General features: G+C 44.9%; 1 protein-coding gene across 1 annotated transcript; it reads left to right on the top strand.

Annotated features, from left to right (window-relative positions):
• The first annotated feature begins 319 nt into the window (after window positions 1-319).
• On the top strand, window positions 320-11239 carry LOC308165807 (isocitrate dehydrogenase [NADP], mitochondrial). The gene is made up of 11 exons (XM_080539969.1): window positions 320-490; window positions 1873-1964; window positions 3002-3167; window positions 4696-4856; window positions 6331-6474; window positions 6876-7012; window positions 7390-7541; window positions 8645-8757; window positions 9362-9459; window positions 10090-10182; window positions 10720-11239. The coding sequence occupies exons 1-11, from the start codon at window positions 379-381 to the stop codon at window positions 10802-10804; spliced, it is 1353 nt and encodes a 450-aa protein (XP_080396095.1). The 5' UTR covers window positions 320-378; the 3' UTR covers window positions 10805-11239.
• The last annotated feature ends 2183 nt before the right edge of the window (window positions 11240-13422 follow it).

Here is a 13422-nt window from a genome sequence, read left to right on the forward strand (position 1 = left end):
ACTTGCATTATTATTTGTCATTCATGTCCCAGGTTTGGCACCATGGTAGCTGACGCGCGCTGATAAAACACACTGACAGCACTCGAAAACAGTCCAATAAACATCGTATCTGGCTGCCGAATGAATGACCACGTCATGTGTCAACAAAATCGTGTGTTTTCCCTTCGAAAACAGCCAATAATAGTGAGATCGCACATTCATCTCCGTTGCACATTTCACTCTCTGATTGGCCGACGTGAGCGTTTCCGCGTCCTTGACGTTGGACGTGGGTTGAATTATTAACGGGTGGACGTTTTTATTATACGTCATTCATCTACCGGCGATCAAGATCGTCATTCATAACGTGCGGTGGTCATAATTAGACCCGGTTGAGACATCATGGCAGGGTACTTAAAGGTTCTCCGGTCCTTGTCGAGGTCTGCGGCGGCGTCGCTCCCGGGACATCCAGCGGTGGTCGCCCCCGCAGCCCCCCATCCCCAACAGAGACACTGTGAGTGCGTCGACCACCCAAACACATCACAAGCTCGCCTAAACGCTGCCAACTAGGCTTTGTTTTTGTTTTTCTCTGTCCTGCTGACGGGTTTTGTTGATATTAAATGTATCTAATCGTTTGCATTGTTGTTGATTTGTTGATGCTTTCGCTTTTGTCTAAAGATGTGTTTATTGTTTATATTATAACTGTTGACCTGCAATTCGCATCGCTATAATAATAATAATGGAGCCAGCCACCGAAGTATTGATTTTCTCTTCGGTCAGGGCATCTGTGATGACGGTGTAAATAAATGATAATGTCAATATGACAACTTGTTTGTTTGGCTTGGCTTGGATACATTTCATTTGAACGCCAAAGTATCCCATTTCCAGAAAGGCACATTTTAAATTGGACATTTGATTTTATTTATAATCGTTGTTTATTTAAGTTTCATTGCAGAGATGTAAGGAGGGCCATGATTTAGCATGTTTTATGCTACTTAATAATGCCCCTCATGGCAAAGAAACGAACAACCCTGGCAGGAGTCCACATTGGAGAAACTAGTTAAGCCCTTCTGAGGTCAGGTGCCTCTTCCGTTAGGTCAGGGGTCAGAAGGTCAGACTGACACTTGAATAAGTTAATGGAGCAATGTCACAACTGCACCTGTCAAATACCTGTCTATATGATGATGAATGACTAGGCTTTCCACTTAGTGTTTATTCGTATGGCTGTAAGACACCCGTCTCACCTGTAAGACACCCGTCTCACCTGTATGTTATGACCTCAGAATCCCCATTCATCCGGGAATTGAAATGACTCGTCAGCTACTGTCTCGTAACGTGACCAACATCTAGGGCTTGCTTGTGTTGTGAAAGTGGGTCAGATGAGTTGTCTCAGGCTGAGCTCTGTTATGTAACAGCGAGCAGCATCCGCTCTGTGGGCTGACTTCAAAACATCCAACGAGCATGAGGAGACATTTTTCTCTCTCAAATATCTTCGATGAAAAGTGATGTGCCAAAACATACCTATAAGACGCATGTTTGACCCTGTAGAAAGTTAAATTACGCTAACAGTCTGTGACAGTACAGCAATAACACTAATCTGACAATCCACTTACATGGTAAGTAAGTACATTTCGGGCCGGTTTCACAGACACGGTTTAAGCCAGACTAGTCCTAGACTAAATCACACTTTCAATGTAAACATCTCCATTTAAAGATGCCTTTTTAAGTCTAGGATTAGGTTAAACCTAGGATTAGCTAGGTTTAAGCCTTTGTCTGTGAAACAGGCCCATTATAGCCTAATCCTACATGGCCTTAAGAGGACCAGACCGTAGGGTGTTACTCTAATAACTGACGGTCTGGTGGTTATTAATTAATTATGAATTGAACCCGTTCCAGATGCGACCAGACGTATCAAGGTGGACCAGCCGGTGGTGGAGATGGACGGGGACGAGATGACCCGGATCATCTGGGAGTTCATCAAGGAGAAGGTCCGTCACAGCTCTCTGTCCTTCTTTTGCGCTGTTTATTTTTAAAAGTTATTTAACTTTTCTGAGTGTGGCAGTCCCACTCATATTTTTCATTTTATTGGACAGATATAGTGAAGACAGACAGGAAAGTAAGGACAAGAAGGGAGTATTGTACAGCACTTTGAGCTGCATTCTTATGCATGAGAGGTGCTATACTAATAAAGTGAATGTAGTGAAAGGCTTTTTGAATCTGCTCCTCGCACGGCGACAATCAATAAATCATTAAGTCAGCAATACAGTATAATAAAGTAATAATACAGCAATAAAGCAATAATAAGGCAGTGACAGTAGAAGTGCGAAAGGCTGCAGTGTAGCAGGACATGACTGAACTACCATAGTAGCTAATTTACATGGGGGCGGCAGCTAGCCTAGACGTTACAGGTTAGAGAGGCCGGCTAGCAATTGTAAGGTCGCTGGTTCCATCTCCGCCTCAGGAGGGAGTCGGATGCGAGCTGGTGACTGGAGGGTCGCTGGCATCATATCTAAGGTGCCTAACACTGCCGTTGTGCCCTTGAGCAAGGCACTTAACCCCTAATTGCTCCAGGGCCGCTGACTATGGTTGACCCTGTGCCCAGAGCAGAAAATACATTTTGTTGCAATGACAAAGGTTGAATTTAATCTAAAGAAAAAACAACAACAACATCATTGTCAGTTGTCCTTGTAAACGGAGTCAATTTTTTTAAGTTTACGAAGGTTCAGGCAAGGCACTTTAAGGAGGAGGGCAGCTGACCGCCAGGGACCAACATCTGTGGGGGTATTCCATCAACGACGCTAAAAGAAAATCCAGACTTAAAGAAACAAACCAGGCTTTTTCAATTAAGCACTGCTTTATTTAGCGACCTTGATGAAATACCCCCCCGATCTCACGTTATGCAAAACATTAAACTTAAACTAAACAACGTAAGTGTCCTGACTGTGTTATATAGTTCTGTTATGTTTGAGAGAACCGAGTTTGAAACAAAAGAGACCAACGCAGACCTCCATTTTGTTTCTGACAGCTCATCCTGTCCAACGTGGACGTGGAGCTGAAGTACTACGACCTGGGCCTGCCGTACCGCGACCAGACGGACGACCAGGTCACCATCGACTCCGCCCTGGCCACCATGAAGTACAACGTGGCTGTGAAGTGCGCCACTATCACCCCGGACGAAGCCAGAGTGGAGGGTAACTGGTTTCACCATGGTTGCCATGGCATTGCTGTTAGCAACCGTTGGACCCTGACCACAGTCTTTGTCAGTGTTTAATCTTAAACAGGTCTTTCTGGTTTTTATCTCAATAAGACATCCTGTACATAAAGGATAGGTACTAGTGATAATGATAATAAGCCAGGGAGTTGTTGTTCAGAGAGGTGGAAAATTACAGAGTGTTCCGATTGGAAATATGTCCTGTAAGAACATGTCTTGCAAAAACAGAAAATCTTGTCAGCTCTAAAGAGTACAGTTCTATTGAGTCCTAAGAATTTCCACCTGCTCAATAAGCCCCTTACATGAGAACTAATCATGTGTACCAATCAAGATGAATGAATGAATGAATGAATGAATGAATGAATGGTCTTTATTGTCATTGCTATAGTACAGGTACCAAACAACGAAATTTAGGAGGGGTGGCTCCCCTGGTGCTAGGAAGAAAAAAAACCTAAAAAAAACACAAGAAGGGAAGGAGCTGGTTTACATAAATAGAGGCTATGTACACTATCCACTATACTATACTGTACAGATAGACGACTAGGGTTGATCATATTGCACATAGTGTTATTGCACATTCATTTAAAGTGTCGCAGTTTGCAGGCTTGAAATGTACATACTGAGCCAGTTTCACTTGATGGCCAACATGTTGAAACTGTGAATACATTCAAATATCTTGGTACAGTCTTAGATTGTCTGTTGAGCTTCTCTGAAAACACAGAGTATGTTTTTTCAAGAAATGTTCACAGCAACTCAAATCTTCTGAGAAGACTCCGGGGTTTCGGTGTCAGTCAGCAGACTTTAGAGCTGGTGTACAAAACACTCATTGAGAGTGTTTTAACTTTTAATTTTCCTGTTTGGTTCGGTCACCTGAACTGTAAACTGCAAAAAAGAAGGTTGTACATTTATTTTATTAGGATGAAACCCCTTGAGATGAACCATCTCGTTTTCAAGGGGGTCCTAAGTTACAACACATAAAGCATAATACAATAATACAATACAATACAAATATAATAATACATATTGCATAATACATAATCATTACATATTACATAAGAACAGGATAAACAATAAAAGACACACACATGACAAAACACAGACAAACAGGAGACAAACCAGAAGGCGAGGAGTATCTTGGCAGACAGCTCCCATCCTTTATTCAGCCAGTGAGCTCTGGGAGGCGCATTTCAACATGACTGAAAATCACAACACAAACTCGCTAGTCAGGCCAAAATGCTGCAATGCAATGGATTCGGTGAGTAATCCCCCCACTGCTACCTAGTTAACTACAACACTACTTTACATTGTTAGCAGGCTCACAAAACAAGCTGTGTTCGTTGATCAGCGAGTGTGTCATTGATTTTCAACAATGCTGAAATGTATTCACATTTTTCGAAAGAAAAGTCTGAACATTAAATTGAATGCCGACTTGCGGAACCAATTGACCAGACCATAGAGTCACATATGTTATTATTATAATTATATATTATTATCATGTTGGCCCTCAGAGTTCAAGCTGAAGAAGATGTGGAAGAGTCCCAACGGAACCATCAGGAACATCCTGGGCGGGACCGTTTTCCGCGAGCCAATCATCTGCAAGAACATCCCCCGCCTCGTCCCTGGTTGGACACAGCCCATCACGATCGGCAGGCACGCGTTTGGTGACCAGGTAAATACGTAGAGTATACAGTGTTTCTCATACAGTACCAGTCAAAAGTTTGGACACACTTTCCCATTCAGAACCCACAACCTAAGCACCGCAAAAAATTAATTCCTCCGTAAGTTGTAAAGTAATAAATGTTTTAACGAGCTATGCTGCACCTCATTTTCGCTGCCTATGAGGCCCGGCATAGCTTGTATCAGAAATTCTAATGCTATTGCGTGCACGTTATTAACTCCACTGCCCGCAAAAGTGCCAACCTTCTTGACCGCAAAGTTGGCTTGTGGACATTTTAAGTCCATAGTGAAAGACACGTTACTCAAGCCAGCAAGCACGATGTTCCTTCAAGCACCTAAAACTGGCCAGGTGCCAGGAAAAGCGGGAAACGCAAAATGTCATTGGACAAAACACCAGCACCATTGCCGGTGTTCTGCCAATGGATGCTGCCTTGTCAATGTATGCTGCCTTGTCAATATTTACTGCCTTGTCAATGTCTGCTGCCTTGTCAATGTATGCTGCCTTGTCAATGTATGCTGCCTTGTCAATGTATGCTGCCTTGTCAATGTATGCTGCCTTGTCAATGTCTGCTGCCTTGTCAATGTATGCTGCCTTGTCAATGTATGCTGCCTTATGTATGCTGCCTTGTCAATGTATGCTGCCTTGTCAATGTCTGCTGCCTTGTCAATGTAGCTGCCTTGTCAATGTATGCTGCCTTGTCAATGTATGCTGCCTTGTCAATGTATGCTGCCTTGTCAATGTCTGCTGCCTTGTCAATGTATGCTGCCTTGTCAATGTATGCTGCCTTGTCAATGTAGCTGCCTTGTCAATGTAGCTGCTTTGTCAATGTATGCTGTCTTGTCAATGTAGCTGCCTTGTCAATGTATGCTGCCTTGTCAATGTCTGCTGCCTTGTCAATGTCTGCTGCCTTGTCAATGTATGCTGCCTTGTCAATGTATGGTAAATGGTAAATGGACTGCACTTATATAGCGCCTTTTTTGCTGCTCCAAATCGCTTTCCAACGGCCTCTCATTCACCCATTCACACACCAATGGTATGCTGCCTTGTCAATGTATACTGCATGAAGTTGCAAATTCAACTTCATTAAATAACTCAAAATTAAAACAATCATGCCTAGAGAATCTGGCAAATCATGCCTTTGAATCAAAACATTAATGCTGGCATGACCCCTTTACTTTAAACTTTGACATCGAACGTTCTCTGGAGTGCACGTAGATCCACAGTAATTGTTCATTTTGTAGCCAATCAAAGAATTGTTGCTAGGTAGATACCACATAAAAACACTGGGAACACTCTAGGTGGTGAGTGTTCCGGAAGTCTTTGGCAGTTGGTGATTTAGGCTGCGTTCCCAGTACAGGGCCACAGACTTCGCAGGGTGGTCAGGTCTGAACGTGTGTGTGTGTGTGTGTGTCTGTGTGTGTGTCTGTGTGTGTGTCTGTGTGTGTCTGAACGTGTGTGTTCACAGTACAGGGCCACAGACTTCGTCATCACCAAGCCCGGCAAGTTCAAGATGACATTCACCCCCACGGACGGCAGCAAAGGGAAGGAGTGGGAGGTGTACGACTTCCCCTCCGGGGGCTGCGGCATGGGCATGTACAACACTGACGAGGTGAGCTCGGCTCTGTGTGTGAGGCTCCTGGGATTTGTAGTTTTTTGTTTTCGCCCAAAAATGTAGTCATTATGCATCCTTATGATACGCTACATCCTCATGTGTTATACACTATATCCTGATACGCGTATATGCTATAAGGCATGAAATGGCTCCCTCCACTCCTCCTATTCACCTACACTGAAAATAGTAAATCTAACTAAGATGAACTATCTTAAATCAAGGCAATTGCACTAGTTTTAAGATACATTTGACTTGTCTTAAGAAAATCTTCACACGTGAAATTTTCCTTGGCAGATATTTTTGCTCATTTTAAGTAATAGATCCCCCAGAGAGCTGACATTTTGCAGTGTACCCTGATAAATAGGCGTAGTTCTTTAATTCTCTCTTTCTCCCCACAGTCCATCACTGGGTTTGCCCACAGCTGCTTCCAGTACGCCATCAACAAGAAGTGGCCGCTGTACATGAGCACCAAGAACACCATCCTCAAGGCCTACGACGGCAGGTTCAAAGACATCTTCCAAGAAGTCTTTGAAGCGTAAGATTTTTAAAATGTATTTTAAAATGTGTTTTTAGGGCATTTCAGCTTTAATGGGGTAGAGATAGTACAGATTGACAGGAAGGATGTATGTTGACGGCCCGGAAACGAACCGGGGCCCCTGCGATTACATTGCTGATGCCTATTAGTTTGCTCTGCCACCAAGTGCCCCCGAAGTGTAAGATTTCTATGTATATTATTTTACCATTCAATGACTCTCTAGAGGTCACTAGAGGTCACACTATGTGTTAGACATCCTCCTCTAAAATGTTTTATGTGTTTAAAGTGAATGAACGCTCTGGATATCTGCTCTGCGCTCCGGCGCTCTCAGAGCGTATTTACGAACGCACCCTTAAAGTTGCCTCCCTGGTCCGCAGGAAATACAAGCCGGAGTTCGACAAGCTGAAGATCTGGTACGAGCACCGGCTGATAGACGACATGGTGGCCCAGGTGCTCAAGTCCTCGGGGGCCTTCGTCTGGGCCTGCAAGAACTACGACGGAGACGTGCAGTCAGACATCCTGGCCCAGGGTGAGACGCCACAGACCCAGGATCTCTGATGTAACATGTCTTTTTTGCTGCTAGATAGCTACTGACGCGATGGTTGCAAACGGGTGTTTTGACTCAGAGTGGTTTTCTCCAATTCTCCGGTTTGAGGTGTACCAACATTCAAATAAGCATATCTTCTTGAACTATTTTCTGATTTCAATGTATGACACATCAGCACTTAATCTTAATTTACATAGTCTGTAAAAAAAACAGAAAAATGACCTTGCCCTACTTTTTCACCAGACCCTGTCACATATGCCGCCGGCGCACTGCCTAAACATACCCTAGTGTGTGGTCCTCTGTGGCTCAGTCGGCAGAGCCATGGTGCTGACAACCCTTAGGTTGTGGGTGCGATTCCCCGCTGGGACCATATATACTTAAAAATATAATATATTTGTATTATTCATTATCATATTATGGTAATAATATCACTCACTGAAACGTAAGTCACCTTGGATAAAAGCGTCAGCTAAACGGCATATATTAGTGTTTCCCAGCCCGGAACACCAGAAGTTTCTCTGATTGAAAATGCGTTTCTAAAAGTCACATTCAAATCAGCACCGTGTGCCCTCCAGCGCCGTGCAGACCTTGGGTTTATTACGTTTACTGCTGAGCAAGGTCCACTCTGTGGCGGGCCGTGAGCGGGGCATTAAAGTGTCTCATTAAAAGGCAACCTCATCATAACCTCCTTGTGCGCTTCACTGAACTCCCCCTGTGAAATGCAGCTTGGCAGTAGGTAGGGTATGGCTAGAGGTCCTCTGCTATGGTATTGAGTTAGTGTGTGGGTGGGTGTGTCAGAATCACTTTTATTACATCCCAATGTACGAGTACACGAGTAAAATCCTTTGGCTTCAACATTAGCGTTGCAGCATTGTGTGTGTACATTGTGGTACATTGTATGTACATTGTGTGTACATAACATTGTGTGTGGGTGTGTGGGTGTGTCAGAATCGCTTTTATTACATCCTAATGTATGGGTACACAAGAGTAAAATTCTATGGTTCCTCAACATTAACATTGCAGCATTGTGTGTGTACATTGTGGTACATTGCGTGAACAGTGTGTGTGTGTGTGTGTGTGTGCAGGTTTCGGCTCCCTGGGTCTGATGGCCTCAGTGTTGGTGTGTCCTGATGGCAAGACCATCGAGGCGGAGGCCGCCCATGGGACGGTGACCAGGCACTACCGCGAGCACCAGAGGGTGAGGAGCGGACCATCCCTCACATTCACACTCTTAGTCGTAGGATCAGGGGTGCAAACTTGTCTCCTTTCAGTTTTTACCTCAAAATAGATCATCCATGTGAATTATGTAGATCTGCAAAAAAGATTTAAGGGGGCGGGGGTGAGGACTACGTCTCATCCAAGTCACATGATGCGCAAGCTAACATCTTCCTGTCTGCTAAACGCTGCTGCTGTTGAAATAACCTGTAGCTTCAGGCAGGCTAGGTACAATTCCAGACAGCGTGGAGAACACAGTCCCGGTAAGTAACCTGATTTCAAGGTAATTATGCAGGTGTTAAAAGGTCAGGGCCGCTGCTACTTACCGTTAAGTGCTAGCTATCCATCTACTAGTGCTAGCGTTATCCGTTTAGCACCGTTAGAGCTAGTGCTGTCTCTCTCCCTTCCCCCCGTAGGCACAAATAGTTCTCCACTAGCACCCCACCCCCCTAACCCTACCCCCCCCCCCCCTCCAAAAACAAATTATATAATATGTTGTCACCTTTTTGGGCCATTGCCAGTGTGCAGACTGTGCACCCCCGGATCATGGTGCTGGTGCTAACACTGTTGTCTCTCTCTTACTCTAGGGGAAGTCGACGAGCACCAACCCCATTGCCAGCATCTTCGCCTGGACCAAGGGGCTCGAGCACAGAGGGAAGCTGGATGGGAACCCTGACCTGGTCAAGTGAGTATAACCGAGGATGAGATGGTAAACTCACTCCTCAGGTTCAGATACCCCCCATCGCCCGTGCTGTCGAATCGCTAGCTTTTTCGATAGCGTAGCTGGTTAACATCGGGTGTTTGAGGACATGGTCACGTATGTGGTATGACTATGATAAGTTCAAATGCAGTTAGGGTTGCCAACTGACCCGTATTAGCCGGGATGTCCCGTATTTTAGGCTGGATGAATATAAGGGACCTCCCTTGTCCCGTGTATTCATCCAATCACAGGCCCCCCCTCATGTGTATGTGTAGTGTAAATGCGCCACATTCCTGCAAACCCCCCCTCGCCCCGAGGCATGCCATTTTTTGTCCCGAATTTGCTAGTGAGAAAGTTAGCAACCCTAAATGTGGTACTGGGGGGTATTCCATCAATGTCGCTAAAGGAACTCCAGGCTTAAGCCTGGATTTTCCTTTAGCATCAGTGATGGTATACCCCCCTGGGGTTTCTGTGTTTGACTGTACTACAGTCGGACGTGTTAACGGTGTTGTCTATGTTGTCCTTTGTCCTGTGTGTGTGTGTGTGTGTGTGTGTGTGTGTGTGTGTGTGTGTGTGTGTGTGTGTGTGTGTGTGTGCGTGCGTGTGCGTGTCCAGGTTCTGCCAGACTCTGGAGAGGGTGTGTGTGGAGACGGTGGAGAGCGGCGTGATGACCAAAGACCTGGCAGGCTGCATCCACGGCCTGGCAAAGTGAGTCCTGTCATACCTTCATTCAGGTGTAATCTACTGTGGCCTGGGGTGGTCCAGTGGTCTAGCACCGCGGTCTACAGTGCACACATATGCTCATGTCGGCATGGGTTCAAATCTAGCCCATGCCCTGCTGACATGCCCTCTCCCCCTTCTTCTTCTCCTTACTTTCCTGTCTGTCTTCGCTATATCTGTACAATAAAATGAAAAATATGAGTGGGACTGCCCCCCATTCAGAGAAAACAGTGTAATCTACTGAAGGTATTTAGGGGTATGCCAGAACCAGTTCAGACAGCTTTCTAAGGTTTTAGTATTTAGATGCATAAGTCCCAAAAACATTTTGCAGAGGGGGGGGCATATTTTGTCTTTATTGGATAGAGACAGTAGAGAAAGGGAAGTAAGGAGGAAAGACAATGTCAGCAGGGCATGGGCCGGATTCTAACACATGCTGACATGGGCATAATGTGTGTAGGATCACCCCAGGCCACGATGCATACATTTAAAAATATATATAATTAAATCCATCCTGTGAATCTGCAGCTGCAAGCTGAACGAACATTACGTCAACACCTCGGACTTCCTGGACGCCATAAAGACCAACCTGGACAAAGCCCTGGGCAACTAGAGAAGAAGAAGAACAAGAAGAAGAACAAGAAGAAGAAGAAGAAGAAGGAAAAAAGATGGCCACATTTCAAAAAGCCTTTTTTCCTTTGTCCGTCGTTTTGTAGCTAATTTTTACCCCCCGTTTGTGTGAACCTTTTGTATCCTGTTTGGAGGGAACAAGTTTGATATTTCTGTGCCACTTTAGTATTGGACAGTCAGAGAGATGGGTGTCGGACAGGACGCTGTCATTGTACTCCTCTGCCTTTCCCAATGTCACTGTTTTTGTAATATGTGTCCTGTGCTGTAGTCCTGTACTGTATCGATAATAATAATAATAGGATTACTAATACCTGAACTATGGATTAACTTGAACGGCCATTTCAGTGAAGTGTCAAATTAAGCTTGTACGTGTACGATTATTGTCTAGAAAATAATGATTTCAATAAATGCTGTGTACAATCAATACCGTTCCACTTAATCAATTCAAGTCGACAGTTTACTGACCGCAATGGCCAAACAAAAGCTGTCGAGGTTTATTTAAGATTTTGAAGTTGGATCTTATCCGGTAGATTGATTGATTGCGTTTTCTCACTGCGAGTCAACAATTGAACAAAGAATCGCAGCGCGCCTTTTAAACACCTTTGGACCGCCGGTCCCATGTTCCATGGGTGTGTGTAGATAGTATATCGCAGGTAGTTACGCCATAAACTGTATGCTGGAGCTCACTCAATCACTACATCATCATCACTAAGAGCACTGGACTGTTCTGATTGGTACATTATGTTCAGACGCAAAACTTGAAAAGAAAAGGTGTGGATATGAGATATTCAAGCCAAATATAATGCAGAGATTAATGAGTTACTGTGGGCCCAGTCTTACGGTGGCAATGACTCGCTACACCACTAGGGGGCCGCAGCCCTACAGAATGGTTCGATTGTCCTGTCGCTTCCCCTAACCATGTCGTATCCAATTATGTCCAGCAGTTGGCGCCATTGAGCTTCATTACAATTCATACTGTGACATCATCACGACCTCAGCGAAACGAGAGAGGAATGTTTTGAAAGAAATACGATGACTTTGTTTACAGTGCAGCAGCAGCATTCATATGAAATAGAAACAGTTTGTTTTGGCCAACGAGGCTTTTATGCCTGGGTGGCATAATCTCTGGTGCACCATGGGTGACCTTTGTCACCGTCAATGTAAGATATAATAATGATGTTTTATTTGCCATGCAATCAACTTGTCAAGCAATTGTTTGAATTTGGTATATTTTAACATTTTAAATCGGTTTATTGGGTTTTAGAATTGTTCATTTGAATTTGGTATTTTTTGCTTTAGGCAGAGGGTCAGCCATAGTCGGCGCCCCTGGAGCAATTAGTGGGTTAAGTACCTTGCTCAAGGGCACAGGCAGCTCCCTCCTGAGGCGGGGATCGAACCAGCGACCGAAAAAATTAAGAACACAAAGACCCCAAACGCTTAAACTAGAGAACCTTTATTAAATAACAATTTCAGTGAGGTGTCAGTTTGATATTCCTCATTCCAAAAAAAGAACTAGTAAGTAGACCATTTCACTGGTTTAGTGTGCATATCAACTCAAGACTGTCCTGCATGGCAGAACAGAGGGGATTCTGGGGTGTGTCCAGCGAGGTCAAACCGTTCAGAACATAGCAGATAGAAACGTCCTCCATAGAGCTGATGACACAAGTCTTTAGTCTACATGACAAGACACTCATATCTGATCTACACGGCACATTTCTATCTGAAATGTTCTGTAACGGTTCAACTTCCTGAACAGACTGTTTCCCCAAAACAGAAGAACCATGAGGGAGAGAGGGAGGGAGGAGGGAGAGAGAGGGAGAGGGAGGGAGGGAGAGAGAGAGAGGGAGGAGGGAGAGAGAGAGAGAGAGGGAGGGAGAGAGAGAGAGAGAGGGAGGAGGGAGAGAGAGAGGGAGGGAGAGAGAGGGAGGAGGGAGAGAGAGAGAGAGAGGGAGGGAGGGAGGGAGAGAGGGAGGGAGAGAGAGAGAGAGGGAGGGAGAGAGAGAGAGAGAGAGAGGGAGGAGGGAGAGAGAGAGAGAGGGAGGGAGGGAGGGAGAGAGGGAGAGAGGAAGGGAGGGAGGGAGAGAGAGAGAGAGAGCTGCAACTGAAACAAACATGCTGCTCATCGTCAACACAACTGGCTTTAAAAATTGCCCAATCCCATCAGTTGTACTGATCCACCACGTGAGATCCACTGTTATCAGAAACGGGGGAAAAAAACTGCAGTTAACTGTCTACTGAGAAGGCAGACCTGTCTCTGTGCGGAGGAACATCGCCTTGGGCGTGTCTGGTAGAGGGTGTGCTGTCTCCCAGCATCCTTCTCTAATGGTCAAACCAACTCTTCCCAGCAGCTACACCTCATCAAAGACCCCCATCTCCACAGAGGCATGACTGAGATCGGATGAAAAGTGCATTGTACTCAGTAATCTTTTTTTCTTCTTCTTTTTTTTAAACTAGCGCAGTATTTGTTTTTTTTCCACTACAGGAAATGAATGTAAAGCTAAACCAAGTCATGTGAAACGGAAGTGTGTGTGTGTGGGGGAAGGGGGAGGTGGTAATTGTAACAATTGACAAAATGCTAAGAAGTTGTTTGTACAGTAGGAG

The sequence above is a fragment of the Nansenia antarctica genome (assembly GCF_963989245.1).
Source record: "Nansenia antarctica genome assembly, chromosome: 9".
Classification (NCBI taxonomy): Eukaryota; Metazoa; Chordata; class Actinopteri; order Argentiniformes; family Microstomatidae; genus Nansenia; species Nansenia antarctica.